Below are 26,442 nucleotides of genomic sequence, written 5' to 3'. Positions count from 1 at the left end.
TGAACACATCAAAACTACGAAATAACACATATGGAATAAGGTAGTAACCAATAACGTGTTAAACAAATCAAAATATAGTTTAAATTTGAGATTCTTCAAATAGCCACCCTTTGCCTTGATGACAGCTTTGCACACTCTTGGCATTCTCTCAACCAGCTTCATGAGGTAGTCACCTGGAATGCATTTCAATTAACAGGTGTGGCTTCTTAAAAGTTAATTTGTTAATGCATTTGAGCCAATCAGTTGTGTTTTGACAAGGTAGGGGGGTATACAGAAGATAGCCCTATTTGGTAAAATACCATATTATGGCAAGAACAGCTCAAATAAGCAAAGAGAAATTACAGTCCATCATTACTTTAAGACATGAAGGTCAGTCAACACGGAACATTTCAAGAACTTTTAAAGTTTCTTCAAGTGCAGTCGCAAAAACCATCAAACGCTATGATGAAACTGGCTCTCATGAGGACTGCGACAGGAATAAAAGACCCAGAGCTACCTCTGCTGCAGAGGATAAGTTCATTAGAGTTACCAGCCTCAGAAATTGCAGCCCAAATAAATGCTTCACAGAGTTCAAGTAACAGACAAATCTCAACATCAACAGAGGGGACTGTGTGAATCAGGCATTCATGGTCAAATTGCTGCAAAGTAACCACTACTAAAGGACACCACTAAGAAGGAGAGACCTGCTTGGGCCAAGAAACACGAGCAACGGACATTAGACCGGTGGAAATTTGTCCTTTGGTCTGGAGTCCAAATTTGAGATTTTTGGTTCACAGCATTCTGCAGCGATACGCCATCCCATCTGGTTTGGGCTTAGTGGGACTATCATTTGTTTTTCATCAGGACAATGACCCAACACACCTCCAGGCTGTGTAAGGGCTATTTTACCAAGAAGGAGAGTGATGGAGTGCTGCATCAGATGACCTGGCCTCCACAATCCCCCGACCTCAAGCCAATTGAGATGGTTTGGGATGAGTAGGACGGCAGAGTGAAGGGAAAGCAGGCAACAAGTGCTCAGCATATGTGGGAACTACTTCAAGAATGTTGGAAAACCATTCCAGGTGAATCTGGTTGAGAGAATGCCAAGAGTGTGCAAAGCTATCATCAAGGCAAAGGGTGGCTATTTGAAGAATCTCAAATATAAAATATATTTTGATTTGTTTAACACTTTTTTGTTTACTACATGATTCCATATGTGTTATTTCATAGTTTTGATGTCTTCTCTATTTTTCTACAATGTCGAAAATAGTAAAAATAAAGAAAACCCCTTGAATGAGTAGTGTCCAAACTTTTGACTGGTACTGTAGAATCTAGTATTCAGTCCCCTTGACTTTTTCCACATTTTGTTACATTACAGCCTTATTCTACAATGTATATATATATATATATATATACAGTGGGGGAAAATAGTTTTTAGTCAGCCACCAATTGTGCAAGTTCTCCCACTTAAAAAGATGAGAGTGGCCTGTAATTTTCATCATAGGTACACGTCAACTATGACAGACAAATTGAGGAAAAAAAATCCAGAAAATCACATTGTAGGATTTTTAATGAATTTATTTGCAAATTATGGTGGAAAATAAGTATTTGGTCACCTACAAACAAGCAAGATTTCTGGCTCTCACAGACCTGTAACTTCTTCTTTAAGAGGCTCCTCTGTCCTCCACTCGTTACCTGTATTAATGGCACCTGTTTGAACTTGTTATCAGTATAAAAGACACCTGTCCACAACCTCAAACAGTCACACTCCAAACTCCACTATGGCCAAGACCAAAGAGCTGTCAAAGGACACCAGAAACAAAATTCTAGACCTGCACCAGGCTGGGAAGACTGAATCTGCAATAGGTAAGCAGCTTGGTTTGAATAAATCAACTATGGGAGCAATTATTAGGAAATGGAAGACATGCAAGACCACTGATAATCTCCCTCGATCTGGGGCTCCACGCAAGATCTCAAAAATCCCAGAACCACACGGGGGGGACCTAGTGAATGACCTGCAGAGAGCTGGGACCAAAGTAACAAAGCCTACCATCAGTAACACACTACGCCGCCAGGGACTCAAATCCTGCAGTGCCAGACGTGTCCCCCTGCTTAAGCCAGTACATGTCCAGGCCCGTCTGAAGTTTGCTAGAGTGCATTTGGATGATCCAGAAGAGGATTGGGAGAATGTCATATGGTCAGATGAAACCGAAATATAACTTTTTGGTAAAAACTCAACTCTTGTTTGGAGGACAAAGAATGCTGAGTTGCATCCAAAGAACACCATACCTACTGTGAAGCATGGGGGTGGAAACATCATGCTTTGGGGCTGTTTTTCTGCAAAGGGACCAGGACGACTGATCTGTGTAAAGGAAAGAATGAATTGGGCCATGTTATCATGAGATTTTGAGTGAAAACCTCCTTCCATCAGCAAGGGCATTGAAGATGAAACGTGGCTGGATCTTTCAGCATGACAATGATCCCAAACACACCGCCCGGGCAACGAAGGAGTGGCTTCGTAATAAGCATTTCAAGGTCCTGGAGTGGCCTAGCCAGTCTCCAGATCTCAACCCCATAGAACATCTTTGGAGGGAGTTGAAAGTCCGTGTTGCCCAGCGACAGCCCCAAAACATCACTGCTCTAGAGGAGATCTGCATGGAGGAATGGGCCAAAATACCAGCAACAGTGTGTGAACACCTTGTGAAGACTTACAGAAAACGTTTGACCTGTGTCATTGCCAACAAAGGGTATATAACAAAGTATTGAGAAACTTTTGTTATTGACCAAATACTTATTTTCCACCATAATTTGCAAATAAATTCATTAAACATCCTACAATGTGATTTTCTGGAGAAAAAAAATCTAATTTTGTCTGTTATAGTTGACGTGTACCTATGATGAAAATTATAGGCCTCTCTCATCTTTTTAAGTGGGAGAACTTGCACAACTGGTGGCTGACTAAATACTTTTTTCCCCCACTGTATATATATAGTGGGGAGAACAAGTATTTGATACACTGTCGATTTTGCAGGTTTTCCTACTTACAAAGCATGTAGAGGTCTGTAATTTTTATCATAGGTACACTTCAACTGTGAGAGACGGAATCTAAAACAAAAATCCAGAAAATCACATTGTATGATTTTTAAGTAATTAATTTGCATTTTATTGCATGACATAAGTATTTGATCACCTACCAACCAGTAAGAATTCCGGCTCTCACAGACCTGTTAGTTTTTCTTTAAGAAGCCCTCCTGTTCTCCACTCATTTCCTGTATTAACTGCACCTGTTTGAACTCGTTACCTGTATAAAAGACACCTGTCCACACACTCAATCAAACAGACTCCAACCTCTCCGCAATGGCCAAGACCAGAGAGCTGTGTAAGGACATCAGGGATAAAATTGTAGACCTGCACAAGGCTGGGATGGGCTACAGGACAATAGGCAAGCAGCTTGGTGAGAAGGCAACAACTGTTGGCGCAATTATTAGAAAATTGAAGAAGTTCAAGATGACGGTCAATCACCCTTGGTCTGGGGCTCCATGCAAGATCTCACCTCGTGGGGCATCAATGATCATGAGGAAGGTGAGGGATCAGCCCAGAACTACACGGCAGGTCCTGGTCAATGACCTGAAGAGAGCTGGGACCACAGTCTCAAAGAAAACCATTAGTAACACACTACGCCGTCATGGATTAAAATCCTGCAGCGCACGCAAGGTCCCCCTGCTCAAGCCAGCGCATGTCCAGGCCCGTCTGAAGTTTGCCAATGACCATCTGGAGGATCCAGAGGAGGAATGGGAGAAGGTCATGTGGTCTGATGAGACAAAAATAGAGCTTTTTGGTCTAAACTCCTTCGCCGTGTTTGGAGGAAGAAGAAGGATGAGTACAACCCCAAGAACACCATCCCAACCGTGAAGCATGGAGGTGGAAACATCATTCTTTGGAGATGCTTTTCTGCAAAGGGGACAGGACCACTGCATCATATTGAGGGGAGGATGGATGGGGCCATGTATCGCGAGATCTTGGCCAACAACCTCCTTCCCTCAGTAAGAGCATTGAAGATGGGTCGTGGCTGGGTCTTCCAGCATGACAACGACCCGAAAAACACAGCCAGGGCAACTAAGGAGTGGCTCCGTAAGAAGCATCTCAAGGTCCTGGAGTGGCCTAGCCAGTCTCCAGACCTGAACCCAATAGAAAATATTTGGAGGGAGCTGAAAGTCGGTATTGCCCAGCGACAGCCCCGAAACCTGAAGGATCTGGAGAAGGTCTGTATGGAGGAGTGGGCCAAAATCCCTGCTGCAGTGTGTGCAAACCTGGTCAAGACCTACAGGAAACGTATGACCTCTGTAATTGCAAACAAAGGTTTCTGTACCAAATGTTAAGTTCTGCTTTTCTGATGTATCAAATACTTATGTCATGCAATAAAATGCAAATTAATTACTTAAAAATCATACAATGTGATTTTCTGGATTTTTGTTTTAGATTCCGTCTCTCACAGTTGAAGTGTACCTATGATAAAAATTACAGACCTCTACATGCTTTGTAAGTAGGAAAACCTGCAAAATCGACAGTGTATCAAATACTTGTTCTCCCCACTGTATATAAAAATGTCATCAATCTACACACAACACCCCATAATGACAAGCAAAACAAGGTTTTTAGACATTTTTGCAAATGTAAATAAATAATAATATGGAAATATCAAATTTACATAAGTATTCAGACCCTTTACTCAGGACTTTGTTGAAGCACCTTTGGCAGCGATTCAGCCTCGAGTCTTCATGGGTATGAAGACTTTACCCCGGAGCTGAATAATATGGCAGAGGTAGAACATTTTTGCCTTGGCTACAAGCTTGGCACACCTGTATTCTGGGAATTTCTCCCATTCTTCTCTGCAGATCCTCTCAAGCTCTGTCAGGTTGGATGGGGAGTTTTGCTGCACAGCTATTTTCAGGTCTTTCCAGAGATATTAGATCGGGTTCAAGTCCGGGCTCTGGCTGGGCCACTCAAGGACATTCAGAGACTTGTCCTAAAGCCATTCCTGCGTTGTCTTGGCTGTGCTTTCTTAAGGTCATTGTCTTGTTGGAAGATGAACCTTCGCCCCAGTCTGAGGTCCTGAGCGCTCTGGAGCAGGTTTTCATCAAGGATCTCTCTGTACTTTGCTCTGTTTATCTTTCCCTCAAGCCTGACTAGTCTCCCAGTCCCTGCCGCTGAAAAACATCCCCACAGCATGTTGCTGCCACCACCATGCTTCACCATAGGGAGGGTGCCAGGTTTCCTCCAGACGTGACACTTGGCATTCAGGCCAAAGAGTTCAATCTTGGTTTCATCAGACCAGAAAATGTTGTTTCTCATGGTCTAAGAGTCTTTAGGTGCCTTTTGGCAAACTCCAAGCGGGCTGTCATGTGCCTTTTACTGAGGAGTGGCTTCTGTCTGGCCACTCTACCATAAAGGCCTGATTGGTGGAGTGCTGCAGAGATGGTTGTCCTTCTGGAAGGTTCTCCCATCTCCATAGTGGAACTGGAGCTCTGTCAGAGTGACCATCGGGTTCTTGGTCACCTCCCTGACCAAGGCCCTTCTCCCCCGATTGCTCAGTTTGGCCGGGCGGCCAGCTCTAGGAAGAGTCTTGTTGGTTCCAAACTTCTTCCATTTAAGTATGATGGAGGCCACTGTGTTCTTGGGGACCTTCAATGCTGCAGAAATGTTTTGGTACCCTTCCCCAGATCTTTGCCTCGACACAATCCTGTCTTGGAGCTCTACGGACAATTCCTTTGACCTCATGGCTTGGTTTTTGCTCTGACATGCACTGTCAACGGTGGGACCTTATATAGACAGGTGTGTGCCTTTCCATATCATGCCCAATCAATTGAATTTACCACAGATGGACTACAATGAAGTTGTAGAAACATCTCAAGGATGATCAATGGAAAGAGGATGCACCTGTCTCAATTTCGAGTCTCATAGTGAAGGGTCTGAATACTTACGTAAATAAGGTATTTTCTGTTTTTTATTTTTAATAAATGTGCAAAAATGTCTAAAAACCTGTTTTCGCTTTGTCTTTATGGTGTAGTGTGTGTAGATTGATGAGGGAAAAAATGCATTAAATCCCTTTTAGAATAAGGCTGTAACTTAGTGGTTTGAATACTTTCTGAATGCACTGTATATCGATGTGTGCCTCATCTCAGAATCTCCACTGTGTGCTCAATATCAATCGCGTCTATACGCTACTTAGTGTGGTCTCAATCAAATGATCCATAGCCTATTGGCTATAGGCTACGAAGTGCACGCTTGGAGAAACACAGAGCAAAGTTATATTTCTAAGATAGTGTTATGTTAATTATTTAACAAACTATTTCAGTTTCTCTGTGCGTCTCCCAAAAGGTTGTAAGTCTTTTGGGATTTAAGTAACGGCCAGAGTCCCGGTCTGCATAGTCAGAGATATTTATTCATTGAGAATTCTGCCATCACAATTTCAGAGTCCATCTTTTATACTCATACGTCATACAAAAAGAAATCCCTTCCCTCTGTAGGCGGGCTGTAGTTTTCCACTCTAGAACTGCTCTACTGACCTTCAGTTCACACACATATACACACATGCATACACACATACATACACACACACACACATATCCTACTCCCTGCTTTACTCAGTTATTGCCGTTCTCACAATATTCTGCACCATGTTTTCATAACAGTTTCTCCCCTCCCTAAATTGGGAGGCCTCTTTATCTTAGTTTCTCAGTTGTCTTTGTTGTCTGGCCTAACTCTTACTCACATTGCTAAATAGTGGCTCAATGCCATTGCCTTTACTGGTCCTACACTCACACATTTCTAACACATTATACACAGTTTCAGGGTGTAATAATTAGTCATTAATAATTAATCTATCAATTCCACCCTTTGACTAAATATTACACACATACAAAATATATGTTGTTATAGAAATGAATCACACTCATTGAAGTATATAAGTTGGTTTGCATATAAAAACATTACAGGTTCATCAGTGTTACCCCATGATTAAAAGCGTAATGTTACTTTTTAGCAATGGTAACTAGTACATCATACTTAAAACGAGACTTTAATACACAAAAGATCATTACAATAACTTTTAAACTAGAGATTTATAGTTCTAGGAAAACATCCAGTCTCAAACTATCTGGATCGTTGTCATCCTCCACCAAGCCTGGTAGGTCATATCCTTAATTCCTTAGGTTGGAGTCCGGGATTGGGCCGTATCTCACCATCTGTTGGGAAACCACCTTCTCCATCTCCTTTTCTCACCAACCCTCAGACACAGGAAATAAGACAACATCCACAAAGAACAAGTATACCCATAGAAGCTATAACTTCACCCACAATAGTTACAACAATAGTTTTCCATTTACCAAATATGTTATCAAACCAACCGTTTATGGAGCTATCAATACCAGAGTTCTCAGCCAGTTCGTTTGCCAGCGTGGTGAGTCCCTGAAGCGCTTTGGTCACGGACCCGTCCGGTGCTGTATTGTTGGGGATGAAAGTACAGCACATAGATCCAAACAGAACACAAACTCCATCCCGCTCAGCCAAAAGCATATCTAAAGCTATTCTATTCTGCCATGTCATTAAGCTAGTTGCCGCTGTCTGCTCAGCTAATCCCTTTATTGCATCACAAGTGTGATTTATAAATCTTTGCTGGTTATAGTACATATAATTTATCCAACCTACGCTTTTATTAATTGTTGACCACCAGAAAATACTTGATTCAAACCCAGCTGCGATTTGATTCCTAGCTTTGAATTCTTCTGGAACCCCTCGAGGTACTCCTATCCCATCAATATATATCCTTTCATCAAAGGATCCCGGGAGGAGGTCCCACTTTCTACGTGACAACTCACCAGTCTCTGACACGTTTGATTGTTTGCGTATGTAGGTGAGTTCACAATCTGTTATCACCACACAACCATCAGATGTCAGCACGGGCCTGGTTTTGGCTCCTAAAATCCTCTGGCTGCAACAAAGAGGAGAGATTAGTCATGGTCTCTTTAGTTGTGACATTCTCTGTGTGGGAGCAGGAGCTAAGATGCCCAACCCTGTATCCTATCTTAATAGTCCTAGAAAAACAATAAGAATCCCCTGAGACTTCAAACGGAGGCAACCTAGGTCGGGGTGACTTTGTTATCGGGGGATACAGATAGAGCAAGTTACTACAAGACTCCTTCACCACAGCCCCGGTCTGACTACCTCCCTCAGAGAGGTTTACAATATAGGGTGCCCCAGTTGAAGAGGATATCTCACTTGTTCAGGTCTGTAACCTGTTTTAGCGTAATTCAGACTTTCAGACAGTACCTACCCTTATATGGGTCGCACTGCCATTTCTGGTAATTCCCTACTTTCACAATACTACAACTGTCCTTAAACTGTGTATGGAGATTGACATATCCCCCCCGCTTGGTATGAGCAACTACATAGTCCCAGGATATACATGGTGACATACATATGGTGATGTCCTTCCCTACAGTCCCTAGTACTTCCCCTTTCCCTACGTCTAGTTGTCTCCTATGCCTTCATAGACTGTGTTAAGGTATTATTTTATCAACTTGTTGTTAGGTTAACTACTACTTCTGGCGGATCAGGAGGGTTTGAGTGTGTTAGGAATATGGCCCCCACAATCAGACAGCTACCTACCGTCAGGAGACCTGTGAATTCCCACCCTCGCCCTGAGAACATGTCAGACGCCAGAGGCCAACCCATTGCTTCACCTTCTATCGAACTCACACAGGGATGATCAGACAGGGTAAGGGAATCTTCGTTAAGGAGCCAACCCCCGAGCCCTAGAGGTGATCAGTTCTTTCTCCTAACTCTGTGTTTGTTCGTCAGGTGTAACTGGGTTTACCTTTTTGCAGTGTGTGACATGCACCCAGATGGATCTCTCAGCTATTCTGCTGGCAAAGGCAGTAACCAATAGGACATGGTAGGGCCCTTCCCAACAGGCCTGCTTCCAGTTTTTCTTCTTTTAGGGACTGGATGCTCACCAGTCTCCTGGTTAGATAGAGTGGGTCACCTTCTCCTTTAGTTCACCTGTGGGGCACAAAACCTCTGACATACGGGTGTGGTTAATAAATTATCTTCTCACGTGTTCTGCTAGGGTGCTCTCTAGTTCTATGTCTGCCTGTCTGGTCCTGCCAACTGTGGCATTCTGTAAGGTCTTCCAAACACTTTCTCAAAGGGGGATAACCCATCTTCATCTGGGGTTACTCTAAATTTCTTCCCTTCACTCCGTGATAACTCTATAAAATCAATTTCCAATTGCTGGAAAGGGTACTTAGCCGGAGGATACTCACCCTGAGGTGCCCTGGTGATTATTTTGAGCACAGATAACACATCTTTCTTTTTTATAATTAGTAATCCCATGTGCAACAAAGTGTTGTCTAATCTGTTCTACCATCCATCCCTCCTTTTGACACATGTCACTGCCCATGTGTCAATATTATCACCTACCTAACAATCACTTAGGTAATATTGGTAATTTAACATCCAATTGCCATCCCTTATTTTTATTTATTGGTAAAATAAACTATCTTAAAGTCCTCCTCTCATGCCTTTAGAATTTACCAGTGTGGATGATTAATTAACACCAGAAAGTTAAAACAGAGTTCAGAGGCAATTGAAATTCCATCCCATAGTATACCAAACATTACCATTATTCTAAATATTTAATAAATGTTACTTATCCCAAGTGTTCATTAATCCTCATGACATTCATTCTCATAAGAAATCATATATACCCCAAACTCAGCCAAAACCTAAAAAAACTCCATAAAATTCACTGTGTGCTCCTCTAAGACCTATCACCCTTGACCTGCTGAAAACCCCCCAAAAATTGAAACAACAAGGCTTTATAAACATCATACTAGGTGTGTTGTTTTTTATTTGAAAACCCCAATTAAAAAACAACAACCAAACAGCCAGGTCATGAGGACTCCTGATTTCTCTCTTCCCCTTCTGCCTTCAGTTTCTTAACTGGTGCCCTTTCCTTGCACAGTAACTACACGGTTCCTCACATTCTCTAGCAAAATGTCCCGTTTTGTCACAATTGTAACACTTCCACTCACTCCTGTCTCCACTATTACCATTTCCTTCTTGTCTGTCTTTGCTACCGTAACCTCTCTTCTCTCCTAGGTATTGACTAATAGTCTCACTGTCTCTAATTCAACACAAAACCCCATCATCCAATGTACTCCCAGCAGAACTGAAAAAAACAAAACAGACTGTAATTTCCAGGACACTGCACCTTTGTTTCTGGCCTCACTATCTCCCCGGGAATTGGCCCTCCCTCAAGGTCCCTCCCAATATGCTCTTGGTAAACTGCAAACCTTTTATTGCTTCTGGTTTCATAGGGTATTGCTTCTGATATGGCCTATGATTAGATTTGGGTATCACCTGTACTGGAATTACCCCTTTTATTAATCCTACGTCTGCTGGACCCCGGGACCACAAATGCTCTGGAACTTCTTTTAAGTCTGACTCCTGTTGTTCTGTCAACAGGTTTTCCTCTCCTCAGCATCTGCTATTCTCATCTAAATGTACTATCTGTGGAAGAGCTATGTTGATCGCCACTCACAATATTGACCCAATCAGTGATCCTCTTACCCTTGGATACCCACTGGCCCATGTCTTTCCAGTCCTCTGCTGGCTCCTTTGCTAGGGACACATGTGGGCTCCATATTTCCCTGAACAGTCTCTGACTTTGGGGCCCTAGTTCCACCTCCACTACTGCGTGGGTGTTGTCATAGTGAAACCATTTCAAGGCTATAGTCCTTTCTGTGGTTTTAAATAATGCTTTCTCATAGATTGCATCTGGACCTGGGTGTTTGTTATACCAGAGAGTACAGTGTAGGTCATCGGGGGACATTTTAGTGGGGCCTGGTACTACATCATCAGCAAGTTCCATCAAGGTTCGGGGAATATCAGTTATTCCCCCCCCTAAACAAATCTTGCCTATACCAATAACATGGCTCCCCTTCCCCACAGACCACCATATTGTCTCTGACTATGTGTATTTTCATTCCCCTCTCAGCGGAAATGACAGCCACATTCAATTTAGTCATTACATCACGTCCTAGTAAATTTACCGGACACAGCTTAGATATCAGGATGGGTATGGTTGCCTCTCCTCCTGATTGGTCATGTTTTAGGGTTATTGGGGCTGATAACCTTTCAATAAATTGATGACCAGAGGCAGATCGCACTATGATTTTCTCCCCATCAATCCTGACTCCATCTGGCTTGTCTGTTGAACAGATTGCTGTCCTGCAGGCTCCCGTATCACAAAGGAATTTAATTTTCTTACCCATTACTGTCAATGTCAAATAAGGTTTCTGTTCCTGTTGAAGTGCTAAGTCAATAGTAGCCAATTCAAACACCTCACAATTTGGATCAAAAGGTTCCTTAGTCTTCCCCTCACTAGAGTCTACTATTTCTCCCTCAAGGACTAGTCACGCCTTATCTTCCTCTTCCTCACGCTCAAAGCTGGGGGATGGACTTCTCTCTCTCTCTCTTCTCTCTTTTCTCTCTTTTCTCTCCTGTCTGACTTTCTCTGCCCTTGTCCTGTACTCCTCTATCTCTGGCTCTTCCTCACCTTCATCGTCCCTTCCTCCTCCAGCCCCTTCTTCCTCATAGGGAGGTGGGGCCGGTGGGGGGGCAACATTATTCCCCTGCACTCTCCTTCTCCTCCCTACGTATTCATCATCTGGATTTTCTCTCCATGCCTGGTCTGCCAAGTTTGGATATAACCTTTCTGCCCTCTGCTCTGGGGGAGGCACGGAGACCTCAACCTTCACTTCTCTTTCCCTCTCACTCACTTCTCTTTTCTTCCTGCCTTCTTTCTTGACTCTGTCCTGTCTGTTATTCTGCTCATGATGGATTGCATGTCTCTCTGAGGCTATTACACAATTCAGTTATTTTCCCAACATACTCTCCGTGATCGGCCCATGGCAAAAGTGTCCTCTGGGCATCCCCTGAAACCCACTGCCCTCTAACGGCAGCCCAAACCTTACTATTCCTGTTTTGGGGTGGGTCATTCCTTCTACCGCTCTGGCCACGTCCTCTGTGTTCATGGCCTGTCTGCTAAATAGCATATTATTATTATTACTGTATACATCTAAGGTTGCTGGGGCCCCTTTCATTCCCCGCCAATAGATTAGGTAAGGCTATCAGTGGGTACTGGCCCCCTCCTACTCTCTCTCTCTCTCACTGCTTATTTCTCCTTTACACACCTTATGTGTCTGTTTAAGCATGGATTCGAGCTTATCTGCGTCTAGACGTCCCTCAAAACCATTCCTCTCCCTCCACCTGGTTACATAATGGAGATTTCTTCTATCCCTGGATTCCATTTTAATTACATCAAGCATTTCTCGTCCCCAGTAAATTCTGGGACCTCTTGTGAGGATTTGCCCCCCCATGGTTGGTACTGTTAAAAATCCCTTAGCCACCTCTTCTATATAACAAGTCAATTTAACAAGTAATTCAAAATAGCTTCACACAACAACACCTTGAATCACCCCTTCCTGTATATGTAATCTTGACTAGTCCCCCATAATTATCTCATACTTTTACAGAGGGATTGATCCCCACAATGTAATCTTGATAATTCCTGACAGTCTCATACAACAGGAATGGGTTCTCCCTCCTCTATACAACCACCTGGAACCACCCCCTCCCTGTATATGTAGTCTTGACTAGTCCCCCAGAATTATCTCATACTTTTACAGAGGGATTGATCCCCACAATGTAATCTTGATAATTCCTGACAGTCTCATACAACAGGAATGGGTTCTCCCTCCTCTATACAACCACCTGGAATTATTCATGTGACTTTTGAGCAAACATTAGGTCTCACACGTATACAACCTTACATGATTATTGGTGTTATATCGGTAACCTGGAGTTTATAAGGCTCCAGAACGGATAGAGTTACAGCAAAATCTACAGTTGTTTGTGACTTTTGACTTTACTAATATTCTATTTCTCACACATGCTATTTTAATTCCTTCTGGTGTACTTTTTGTATTTGTTTAACCCGGATTATTTGTTGACTGTTCAATAATCTCTTACAGGTTCCATTCCATAGGTGTACTTTTAATAGTTCCTTCTATTTCAACACCGGGTAGTTTCTTTTGGTAATGGCCTATTACCGTGAATCGTTACGGACCCACCAACAGGTTGACTAGTCACCCAGAATTATCTCCTACTCTACGGAGGAGTCTATCCTCACAATGTAATCTTGATAATTCCTGACAGTCCCCTACATTTCACTTAAAATGGCTACGCATTGATCAATTTGCTACTTTTCAATATTTTAGCAAGTTCTCAAATCAATTTCACCAAGTAATGAATAAAGACTACTGACCTTATCCTTGCAGCCGAGATTCAATGTAGGTTTGGATTCCGTCACCGTCTCTGTCATTAATCAGGTGTCCTCTGGCCTGTTTTATACCTTAATGTCAAAGGGCAGGACTTTCTATTTACGAATGTATCATTCGCCCGTCGACGGTTTTCAGAGTTACCTGGAATGACAGAAACAGGGTATTGGAGTCCGGCTCAGAAGGACCAAGCTGTTATGTGAATTATTTAACAAACTATTTCAGTTTCTCTGTGCGTCTCCCAAAAGGTTGTAAGTCTTTTGGGATTTAAGTAACGGCCAGAGTCCCGGTCTGCATAGTCAGATATATTTATTCATTGAGAATTCTGCCATCACAATTTCAGAGTCCATCTTTTATACTCATACGTCATACAAAAAGAAATCCCTTCCCTCTGTAGGCTGGCTGTAGTTTTCCACTCTAAAACTGCTCTACTGACCTTCAGTTCACACACATATACACACATGCATACACACATACATACACACACACACACACATATCCTACTCCCTGCTTTACTCAGTTATTGCCGTTCTCACAATATTCTGCACCATGTTTTCATAACAGTTTCTCCCCTCCCTAAATTGGGAGGCCTCTTTATCTTAGTTTCTCAGTTGTCTTTGTTGTCTGGCCTAACTCTTACTCACATTGCTAAATAGTGGCTCAATGCCATAGCCTTTACTGGTCCTACACTCACGCATTTCTAACACATTATACACAGTTTCAGGGTGTAATAATTAGTCATTAATAATTAATCTATCAGATAGCTACCGGCATGGTGTAAATAAAACTAGGCTGCATTACACACAGCAATTTATATTCTAAACCTAAACCCCAGCCTGCTCTGCTCCTGCTGATCAAAAAAGTGTTTGTGTGCTGCTTCACAGTTCAAGAGTCAAAGGTTTCTTCCGAAAATAGTTTTTGATTAGACCTAGTCCAAAAAAGCTTATAGCCTATGTTCTGTTCAGTTTGAGGAGAGCGCGAAGATGAGAAGGAGGACCGGAGGTCAACTTTGATAGCTTGCTACTACTATAATTGAATGTATTAAAAAATATATGTTTCTTGCCCATGATGTATTTATTACAGTTATTGACCCCACAATAAGCCAGATTCTTACATTGTGGTTCTGAATCTTGAAGCAGTAGACCCACCACAATCATTCGGAAATGGACAGCTTGTGGTGCAAATTTGAGTAGGCATAATTCATTTCAATCATTTTAATTAGACTTTACTAACAACAAGAAGGCTTTGTATTTCTTCCTATTTACGAAATAAGAGGTAGACCTGCCTGTTTGACAGACAAAATTAGGCTATAGATTTGTCGGTCAATTCCTCCACCTACAATGCACTCTTTAAATAGCCTACCTCCAAACAAGCTGTAAAATACCCGGGAAAGACTCCGATGCATATGCAGATTTCATTGTTTCGTTTCTTTGACATTCAGAGGCTGACTTTGCTCGGGAAGTAATTTAATTCTGTCACTATCAATTGATTAATGTGATAAAATGTCATTTAGTATTGTAGTGTATTGAAATGTGCTCAAACAAAGCTTATTTTCAATTTCATAGCCAAGGGAATTTACAAATCACTGGAATAGACCAAATCAATGTTGTTGGTGAAGCACATGTCAAAAACCACCAATGGTGGCCTAGACACTGGCCTAGACACTGATCTAGGATCAGTTATTTCCCCCGACTAATGGCTAAGGTTAGGATTTGGAAAGGGGAAGCTGATCCTAGATCTGTACCTAGGGGAAACTTCACCCCGGAGCTGAATAATATGGCAGAGGTAGAACATTTTTCCCTTGGCTAGCAAATCCAGGGTGTTGGAATATTTTTGGGGATGAAAGTTCAATATGAGCTGTTTTGAAGCAGTGGGAAAATTGCCTTGCACGACGCTTTATTGAATAAAAGGGTTGATTTGCCTAGCAATTTCACTGCAGTGAAGTGCTGGCTGTCTTCCTCCTTTGTGTGAGCAGAATGACCACCTCAAATAGTCTTTATGCAGAGGCTTACTTTTACTTGAATATGGAGCACAAATTATATCTGACCAGGACTTGTTGTTGTGCTGTCTCCCTTTCACACCCTCTCTGGTCTACACTCGCTGGATTCACACGCTTACTGATTCACACACACACACAGCCATGTAACCTTGTGCAAAAGCTGTACTTCCTTATTGACTGGTGTACTGAATTTAGCCTTCTTCTTGGGTATTTATTGAGGCAATAAGTAGACAAAATGATTTGGAAACTTTTATTTAACTATCATCCTGCACATGTTCATAGCAACGACATATAAACAACATTGAAAGATTGTTGCGAAACATCACCATTATAAATCATAGGATTCATTCCATCATTAACTCATCATTCCCCAGTCCTCCGAGAGCAGGTCCAGACCCGTCTTCACTGTTCACATACAGGCAGACTTGCTCAGAGTAGGGTGAAGTTGCCCCATGACGCTGATCTTGGGTCAGTTTTGCATTTCCTCCACTAATAGTTAAGGTTAGGATTGGGGAAGGGGAAGCTGATACTAGATCTGTACCTAGGGGAAACGTCACCCCGGACCTGTATGTTTACCATCCTCTTTCTTCCTATGGTACAACTCATAGTTTTACAAAGTTTTCCTAGCCTGGTCCCAGATTTGTTTGTGCCGTCTCGCCATGTCCTAAGGTCATTGCCACATGAAAGAATTGGCAAGACAGCACAAACATATCTGGGACTAAGCTACAATTTTCCCTCCTTTGCCTTGTAGAAATAAGGTAGGGAAGAGCACTAGCCTGTAGGAAAGCCAGCTAACAGGCATCTCTACCAGAGAGATGGTACAACAAAGATCCACATCTTCAAATAAAGTTAGGTACTTTGTCCCCTCACTCATATTCATTGCCATAAAATATGAGTCAAATACAACTAAAGTGGTTTTCACCCCCGAAACGCTGATCAGTTGGATTGACCCACACCCCCACATGAAATGGTCAAAAGTCGATCAGTCCACACAGTCATTTTAAGTGAGTCAGAGGTTTTCACCCCCCCGAAACGCCAATCAGTTGAATTGACCCAATCACTTCCATAAGAAAAGGTCAAAGTGGTCCAGTCCACATGCAGTCATTTTAAGTGATCCAGAGGTTCGAAAAGGCAATACGTACAGTCTCATATTTCCCTGCTAGTACACTGCATAAGCATAATCCATGATGTGCTCCTTCAAAATGGCAAGTAGCCTGGTCAAGATTCTCCATTTTGTCTGCAAGTCATTTGCGATTGCAGCCCGGATACGGAGGGGGAGGGGAGTAGCTGTCTGTCCTGGGTGGGGTGGGGGTGTAGGGAGGGGGCGCACGGCCGAAGGGTACATCTCATAGTCATAGGTGTAGGGAGGTGGGGGTCCTGGAGAGAGAGAGAGAGACAGACACAGAGAGAAAATGGTTAGTTTGTTATTATATTAGTTGCTGGATAAATAAAGATTATGCCAATACACACATACAACATAAAAGTACAACAGACCCTGCCATGTCATTGTTTCTGTTTTGATGGGGCTGTAGAAACCAGTGGAAGCTGCTGAGGGGAGGACAGCTCATAGTAATGGCTGGAATGGAGTCAATCAGAGGAGGCTGGTGGGAGGAGCTATAGGAGGACAGGCTCATTGTAATGGCTGGAATGGAATTTTTGGAACGGTATTAAACACATAAAATAAAAATACAAAATAACATATGGAAACCACGTTTGACTCCGTTCCATTCATTCCATTTAAGCTATTACAGTGAGTCCATCCTCCTATAGCTCCTCCCACCAGCCTCCACTGGAGTCAATGGAACGGTATCAACCAATGGAAACCACATGTTCGATACCATTCTATTGACTCCATTCCAGCCATTATTATGAGCCATTCTCCCCTCAGTAGCCTCCACTGGTAGAAACATTCTAGACTTCAGTATGTATTGGTCATTGGTGGAGGAGCAATGTCCTCTAGTGGTGGAATCACTGCACTGCAGGGAAACGGGTAAATTGAAGGCCGGGTAATTTTCTGTTCAGACAGTTAGCGGAGGAGCAGTGGTTAAGGCCTGAATTCATAAAGCGTCTCAGAGTAGGAGTGCTGATCTAGGATCAGTTTGCCCTTTTAGACCATAATGAATAAGATTAGGACATACGCACCAAGCAGTGTCTGAGGAAGGCCTGAAAAATTACCAAAGACTCCAGCCACCCCTGTTTTCTCTGCTTCCGTCCGGCAGGCGGTACCAGAGTATCAGGTCTCGGACCAACAGGCTCCGAGACAGCTTATACCCCCAAGCAATGAGACTTCTACACAGATAGATAATAGCTGCCCACCCTCACCAAGGACTATATGTGCTGACTATATGCACACTCACAGGTCTCTCCCACACACTCACACACTCTTGCACACACACACACTAACAACCACATACACACTCACCATCATGCACACACCCACCCACCACTTATGCTGTTTCTATATTGTTTATTATTATTATTATTATTTATCCTGCTACCAGTCACTTTCTCGTAATCCCTGCCTACATCTACAGTGAGGGAAAAAAGTATTTGATCCCCTGCTGATTTTGTACGTTTGCCCACTGACAAAGACATGATCAGTCTATAATTTTAATGGTAGGTTTATTTGAACAGTGAGAGACAGAATAACAACAAAAAAATCCAGAAAAACGCATGTCAAAAATGTTATAAATTGATTTGCATTTTAATGAGGGAAATAAGTATTTGACCCCTCTGCAAAACATGACTTGGTACTTGGTGGCAAAACCCTTGTTGGCAATCACAGAGGTCAGATGTTTCTTGTAGTTGGCCACCAGGTTTGCACACATCTCAGGAGGGATTTTGTCCCACTCCTCTTTGCAGATCTTCTCCAAGTCATTAAGGTTTCGAGGCTGACGTTTGGCAGCTCGAACCTTCAGCTCCCTCCACAGATTTTCTATGGGATTAAGGTCTGGAGACTGGCTAGGCCACTCCAGGACTCTCCAGGACCTTAATGTGCTTCTTCTTGAGACACTCCTTTGTTGCCTTGGCCGTGTGTTTTGGGTCATTGTCATGCTGGAATACCCATCCACGACCCATTTTCAATGCCCTGGCTGAGGGAAGGAGGTTCTCACCCAAGATTTGACGGTACATGGCCCCGTCCATCGTCCCTTTGATGCGGTGAAGTTGTCCTGTCCCCTTAGCAGAAAAACACCCCCAAAGCATAATGTTTCCACCTCCATATTTGACGGTGGGGATGGTGTTCTTGGGGTCATAGGCAGCATTCCTCCTCCTCCAAACACGGCGAGTTGAGTTGATGCCAAAGAGCTCCATTTTGGTCTCATCTGACCACAACACTTTCACCCAGTTCTCCTCTGAATCATTCAGATGTTCATTGGCAAACTTCAGATGGGCATGTATATGTGCTTTCTTGAGCAGGGGGACCTTGCGGGCGCTGCAGGATTTCAGTCCTTCACGGCGTAGTGTGTTACCAATTGTTTTCTTGGTGACTATGGTCCCAGCTGCCTTGAGATCATTGACAAGATCCTCCCGTGTAGTTCTGGGCTGATTCCTCACCGTTCTCATGATCATTGCAACTCCACAAGGTGAGATCTTGCATGGAGCCCCAGGCCGAGGGAGATTAACAGTTATTTTGTGTTTCTTCCATTTGCGAAGAATCGCACCAACTGTTGTCACCTTCTCACCAAGCTGCTTGGCGATGGTCTTGTAGCCCATTCCATCCTTGTGTAGGTCTACAATCTTGTCCCTGACATCCTTGGAGAGCTCTTTGGTCTTGGCCATGGTGGAGAGTTTGGAATCTGATTGATTGATTGCTTCTGTGGACAGGTGTCTTTTATAAGTTTTTCTGGATTATTTTGTTGTTATTCTGTCTCTCACTGTTCAAATAAACCTACCATTAAAATTATAGACTGATCATTTCTTTGTCAGTGGGCAAACGTACAAAATCAGCAGGGGATCAAATACTTTTTTCCCTCACTGTACATATCTACCTCAACTGATCCATTATCCCTGCACATTGTACATTTGGTACTGGCACTGACCATGTATATAGCTTACATTCGCCAGTTTTTTTATTCCTTTCTTATTTCTCCTGTTTTTATTTTATTTTGATATTGAATACTGCACTGGGCTGGCAAGGTAGTAACCCTTTCCACTCACAGCCCCTGTCATCCTGTATACGGGTTGAAAATGGCAGATTTTGTCATTGATTAGCGCCTAAATTGGAACGTAGTGGCTGTACAGTAACCTGCTATACATGACATCAGAACTCAGGTTCTCCGCTTCACATCGCTGTATGGGTTTTGACTGAGCCGTTAAAAACTTGAGCACCGCGCGCGGCAAGAAGATGCCCCCCATCCCTCCCGCTAATTGGGCTACTTTTGCACATTTGTTGTTGTCTGAGTGAGGGAAATGCTGTAAATAGAGAGGAGTCGATGTGTTCTGAAAGATGAGACATTGAGGATTATAATAAATACTGCTTTGATGTCATACAAGCAAACCACACACGTGAGTCCTAATGTGCACTTCACATTTCCATATTTGAAAACTCATGTCATTTACAGTATCAACGTTTGTGATCGCTATGTTTGATCCACAGTTACAAGGATGACATGCGGTATACCCTGGGTCGTCCTGAACAGATTGAGCCTATGTTTGTCATATTGTGAAAAACATTAGCCGCGAGAACATGCACTTTATTAATTTAATTTAAAAACATACAATCTTCCTGCAGTGAAGCCTCTCAACATTTACATTACATTCAGTCATCTAGCAGACACTCCCATCCAGAGCGACCCACAGGAGCAATCAGGGTCAAGCGCCCCGCCCAAGGGCACAAGGACAGATCCCCCACCCAGTCGAATCGGGGACCCGAATTGGACCCCTCCAAGCCACCATCCCCCTCCAACCCAACCAAAGCCACCACCGACCCAATGCGCCAACAACCAACAAAAAGAACAAAAGACAAAAAAGACAAAACAAAGGAAAACAAGAACAGAAAACAACAATGCAAAAATAAAAGACATCAAAGACAACAAAAATCTAAACAGTAAGGCCGACTGTATGCGCTTGTGTGCATGTGTGGCACTATTTACATGTGTGTATATGTGTGTGTGTGTGTGTGTATGTGTGTGTGTCCGTGTGTGTGCACGTGTGTGCATTTGAATGCAAGTGTGTGTATGCATGTGTACGTGCGTACAAGCGCTTGCGTGGCATCAGCCTTAGGCAAACAGGCATTGGATGTAACAATGTTCCTTTTTAGTGTCAGTTAAACATGCACTTGAATGCACTAATGACTCCATTCTATGCACACCAAAATTACAATCTGTTTGTCTGAAGTGCCTTTTGAAAGCCTAACACTGTAAGATCGTATTTTATAATTTAGCTAACGACAGGGCACACACTGGTTGAATCAACGTTGTTTCCACGTCATTTAATGAAAGTAAAGTAAATGTAAGATGCACATAAAATCAACAGTGTAATGTTTGGAATCAGTCTTGTATAAGGTGAACTGTTTTGTCCTCACCTTTGGTCTGATAATTTCCCCATAATCTCCAAAGTGTTCTCTTTCAATTGCTACCATGCTCATGCATATGCTTTTTATAGTTTTATATTTGTCCTTATCCATATCGGCCAATTTCCACGAGTGTAATGGGTTAAAGGCACAATGCAGTCAAAAAATGTGATTTTCTTGTGTTTTATATATATTTCCACACTATGAGGTTGGAATAATACTGTGAAATTGTGAAAATTATGATAATGCCCTTTTAGTGTAAAGTATCTGGGATCTTTTATTTCAGCTCATGAAACATAGGACCAACACTTTACATGTAGTGTTTATATTTTTGTTCAGTGTAGTTAATAGACCAATAAGAAAGAGAGTTCCAAACCTCTCTGCCAATAACAGATCGTTTTCAGTTTTCCCCTCCCCACTCAGACCACTCCCAGACAGTCCTAGCAAAATTCTTGCTTGAGAAATTGCTCTTTGCTAAGAAGCTAATTTTGTTAATTTTTCGCCATTTCAATGGAAAACAATCACAGTAAGGTACTTAATTGTTACCCGGAAATTATTTGATATTGAGATAAAAAATGGCTGCATTGGACTTTTAAGCATTTCACTGTACTTGTGCATGTGACAAATAAAACTTGAAACTATATGGACTCTGAGAGCTGACCTAGGATCAGTTTAGCCTTTTAGATCATAATCAAAAATATTATATGGACAGGGGGGACCTGATCCTAGATCAGTCTTACCTGGGTAGCCCTGGGACACAGTGTTGATGTAGGAGGTGTTGAACACGTCCACCCGGGCCCCTCGCCCGTTCTTCACACACATGCACACACACAGGAAGAAGGCCGCCAGCGCTCCCATCAGAAACACCACACCAAACACGATGCCTGAGATCGCCGTGCCCCTAGAAAACACACACACACACACATGCATGCACACACAAACACACGTTTGTCACTTTGACTACATGCTCCCCTTTTCATTCTAGTTAGTGGCTACCAGGAAGTCATCTCATCCAATTCATCTTCTCACAAGTCAATTCTGCATGGAATTTCAATTCACCTCCCTACCTCTTTAAAGAGTATCTTAAATAAATCCCACGGCCACCCCTCCTCCCAAAAAGGCTACTTTGTTGAAAACTACTTTCTAAGATTGTGATATGTTGTTGTCTCACCTAGCTATCTTAAGATGAATGTATTAATGTAAGTCGCTCTGGATAACAGTGTCTGCTTAATTACTAAAAAATTGACCCCAAGCTTGGGTCATATTCACTAAACACCAAATGAAAGAAAACAGACTGAAACATGTGCAATAAGAAACATTTCAGTTTTCGTTGCGAAATGTTTTGCTACAGTGTGCTCTCTGTAGAGAAGCAGTGCATTTTGGGATAGGGCCATCCAGGACTGAGAAAAAAGTCTGGGAGCAGCTGCCTATAACACACACCGGACCAAACATGCCTGTGGCGCAACCATGGAGATCTGCTCAAACATCTGATTACATGACTCAGACCTGTGTGTGTGTGTGTGAGTATGTGTGTACATGTACGTGTCCTTTTGTGTGTGTGTGTGGTCAAAATCCATTTAAAAGGCTGTGGAGAAGCTGTAGAATGAGGAACCATTATTCCTCTCCATTACCTTATGACAACCATGGCCTTGAAAGAGCTACATTATATGGCTAGATAAAATGAGTCCACATTCAATGGGCCTATTCAATAGCACTTTTTTGTGAAACCCCCACTTATGGTGTAAAAACTGTGAATTTGGGAATTTTAACTGTGACATTAATTAATGTTCCATGCTTACACAATACTTTAATATCATTATTCTCTTCATTGGTGCACTGTAGCAGGTAGCATGTGTTATACTCCATAGGTGGTCTGGTGAGGAGGAGGATAGATAAAGTGAGAGGCCAGCTGTCTTGAGCCAAATGACGAAGGTCAAATCTCTCAGAGGGGTCATTCACTGCATGTGGAAAGGACAGGTGGTGGAGTGGTAGAGAAGTGTTTGTGTGTGTAGTTGGTGAGTGTGTGTTTATAGACTGAGGGTGACTGAACATGTGTGTATGTATAGAAGGTGACATTGTGTGTGTGTGTGTGTGAGCATGTGTGTGTGTGTGTACTTACGAGAGGACATCTCCCATATAGGCGTAGTAGGAGCAGCAGAAAGGGGGAGAGCCTTCACAGCAGTACTCCACACAGCCATCACACTGGGCCTCACTGTGACCTGCAGGAGAGATGCAATACATTATATAGAGACGCATACACACACCTACCTCTACTACGGACACATGCACACACTCACACGCACCCTGCTTCTAATTTGCTGAGAGAAAGGTAGAGTGTGCTCTTTGGAATCAAGATTTCCAAAACCCTTTGAAGGCCAAAATCAAAATGCTATTTTCATATTACAAAAGGTTAAAAACATAATGGAGAGCAGCTCTGGTAGATACACTTAAAACTTAGTATTTTGCTTAATTGAACCTTTTCTAAATATGTAAATGTCACTAAGATCAAGGCTTTTTAAAGAGTATCTTAAGAGTTTTCGCCACAGTAAAAGAACCATATTGCACTTAAACTCACAAAACAATAATTAAGACATTTGATAAGTGGAAATATATAGTCCTTATAGTGGGTATATGAAGGCTTTATTAAGCCTTAAAAGGTATTCATCCTGTAGAGTGGGACCTAAACCTAAACCGATAAGCACACAACACGACACATCAGAAAGGGTAATAACAAGAAGATGAGTTGTGTGACAACAGGGCTATGTGAATGGAGATCATACAAGACATTTCAGAAAATATTTTCTTTATGTGAAAGTGTATACTTTTAGTCAACTACACTATTCACTAACTTCACCTCTGTGTTCTTTCTCTCTATACTAGTCTGAACCTGCAGATACCTCTCTCTCACCAAAGCTGTTCCCTTTGTATACCCTGGTTTTCAGTGCTTTAGTTTGCCTTGGTTGGATGGGGAGTGTGTGTGTGTGTAAATCTTCTGTGTGTGTGTATATATATGTGTGTGTGTGTGTGACTGTAAAAAAAAGAAGACTCTTCTCTTTTCTCACTAGCACTGACTTTGCTGATAAATACTTTGTTGAGGGAAACTGTATTTGATACGATTGTGATGTGTTGTTGTCTCTCCTAGCTACAGTATCTTAAGATGAATGCACTCATTGTAAGTCGCTCTGGATAAGAGCATCTCCTAAATGACCAAAATATAATCAAAAAATGTGTAAACCTGTGTGTGTGTGTGTATATGTGTGTGTAAACCTTCTGTGTACATACAGTACCAGTCAAAAGTTTGGACACACCTACTCATTCAAGGGTTCATTTTTACTATTTTTTACATTGTAGAATAATAGTGAAGACATCAAAACTATGAAATAACACATATGGAATCATGTAGTGCCCAAGAAGTGTTAAACAAATCAAAATATATTTTATATTTGAGATTCTTCAAATAGCCACCCTTTGCCTTGAGATAGCTTAGTGGTTAAGAGCATTGTGCCAGTAACTGAAAGGTCGCTGGTTCTAATCCCAGAGCCAACTAGGTGAAACATCTGTCGATGTGCCCTTGAGCAAGGCACTTAACCCTAATTGCTCCTGTAAGTCGCTAAATGACTAAAATGTAAATGTAATGACAGCTTTGCACACTCTTGGCATTCTCTCAACCATTTGAAGAATCTCAAATTTAAAATGTATTTTGATTTGTTTAACACTTTTTTAGTTACTACATGATTCCATATGTGTTATTTCATATTTTTGATGTCTTCACTATTATTCTACAATGTAAAATGTTTTACAAAGAAAGAAAAAACCTTGAATGAGTAGGTGTGTCCAAACGATTGACTGGTAGTGTATGTGAGCACGACAAAGATGAAGCACTGAAGGTTACAGCCACTCTGAAGCTTTAGAGAGTTGGTGGTGAGAGTCCTTCAGTAGAGACACATGGATGCGTGACAACTTGAAATGAAGGGGATGGCTCAGGGAAAGGGGTCTCAAAATGAGAAAGCACTTGAAATAAAGGACATTTGGAAACACTACTTGTGGTTTTGTATTTAATTATTATTTATAGAGTATTTGAACGCACACGGTCTGTCTAAAGTTTGTGTGTCCTATATCTCAGTGTTTGCCCTCTTCAACCCCCACATAATTTAACCCAAACACAGGCCTGCTTTTTCTCAACCTTCAAGCATACTGCCACAAATTACTGGTGTGTGTGTGTGTGTGTGTTTGTGTGTGTGTTCAAGGATTTTCAGCTTCATTCCAGCTTTATTTTCACTTTGTTCAAAAGCTGGTGTATTTTCAACCCATCCCTCACAAACTGATGGCAGATTGTGTTTTCCAACCCCCAAAAAGGTGTGTGTGGGCCTACAATAGCAGCCTTGAAACAGAGTACACCAAATGGCACCCTCTTCCCTATATACAGTAGTGCACTACTTTTGACCACAGGGCTCTGGTCAAAAGTAGTGCACTGTGTAGGGAATAGGGCGCCATTTGGGCTGCAAACATATTTCCCCCTGTGAAGTGTGGAGTGTAACTACTTTGATGTGCATGTCATCCAACGATGGGAGTCTATATGGGTGGTCCCTTGAGGTCTAGCTCCTTCCTGTCGCTCAATACGCTGGAGACAATGGCAGTATAGTTCTGCGACCAGTGCTGAGCAAGGCTTGTACCGTAACCCCCCCCCCCCCACACACACACAAGTTCGCACACACTTTTTACTTCTACTAGGACCGCTATGTAGGCTACGCAACTCTCTCAAATAGGCTTATGAATCAGGAAAATGTAGATCGCTTCAGAGTAAATTAACCGTAGTATGTCTAAGTTAATGATCCGCTACTTTAAATTTTTAACGTTGTGAAACCATCCATGCATTGGGTTGATGAGTTCACATTCACAATTAGCCTAATAAAAAAGGAACCCATTGTTAAATGCACACTTCTGCTGATAACTTTGAAATAATTTATGAGAAAATAAAACATTTGCGCACGTTGAAGACGATAAAGCATCCTAGAGAACCAGAACTAGAGCTTACCGGCAAAAAGACAAAGTAGGAGAGAGTCCCGTAGGATTTTCCACCCCGCTGCCTCCGTTCTTTCCATATCGACTGATAGCATAGGCCTACTTGTTCTAAATGTTGCGCACCGTTATCCCCAAACGATAACGTCCGCGTTTTCCATCGATATGCGCCCGCAAAGAAGACTATGGGATATAGTCTCTCACCGAAATATCGCTGATATGCGTAATTCAATTGAGTTCTCTAAAAAGTTCCATCGAAGAGAGCCATGAACGCAAATTAATGGATCTTTGCTTCAGTCATAAACATGCTTAAAAACTCTCATTCGTTTCTTCTTCCAGGTGTTCGTTTCTCTAAAAGTGTTTCCTTCACTCTTTCCTCGTTGTTTTCTTCTCTTCCTTTTTCCGCCTGGAGTGGCTCCTAGCGCTTCCCCTCCCCCGCAGCCGCTATTTTCTAAAATTACTCCGATGACTGTGTGGTAAAAGAGATAGAAGCATCTCGATAACATTCGCATCTCTCCGGCACAAAGAAC

At 42.3% G+C, this 26,442-nt stretch overlaps 1 protein-coding gene across 1 annotated transcript; it reads right to left on the bottom strand.

The window, feature by feature from the left end:
- Positions 1-16,537: 16,537 nt before the first annotated feature.
- Positions 16,538-26,442, bottom strand: cyyr1 (cysteine/tyrosine-rich 1). The gene is given in 5 exon segments (XM_041866856.2): positions 16,538-16,708; positions 16,711-16,758; positions 21,634-21,794; positions 23,013-23,112; positions 25,929-26,442. Coding segments are annotated over 5 exon segments (474 nt in total). The 5' UTR covers positions 26,011-26,442; the 3' UTR covers positions 16,538-16,625.

This window comes from Coregonus clupeaformis, unplaced genomic scaffold (assembly GCF_020615455.1).
Source record: "Coregonus clupeaformis isolate EN_2021a unplaced genomic scaffold, ASM2061545v1 scaf0870, whole genome shotgun sequence".
Lineage (NCBI taxonomy): Eukaryota > Metazoa > Chordata > Actinopteri > Salmoniformes > Salmonidae > Coregonus > Coregonus clupeaformis.
This window is presented reverse-complemented; position numbering and strand designations above follow the sequence as displayed.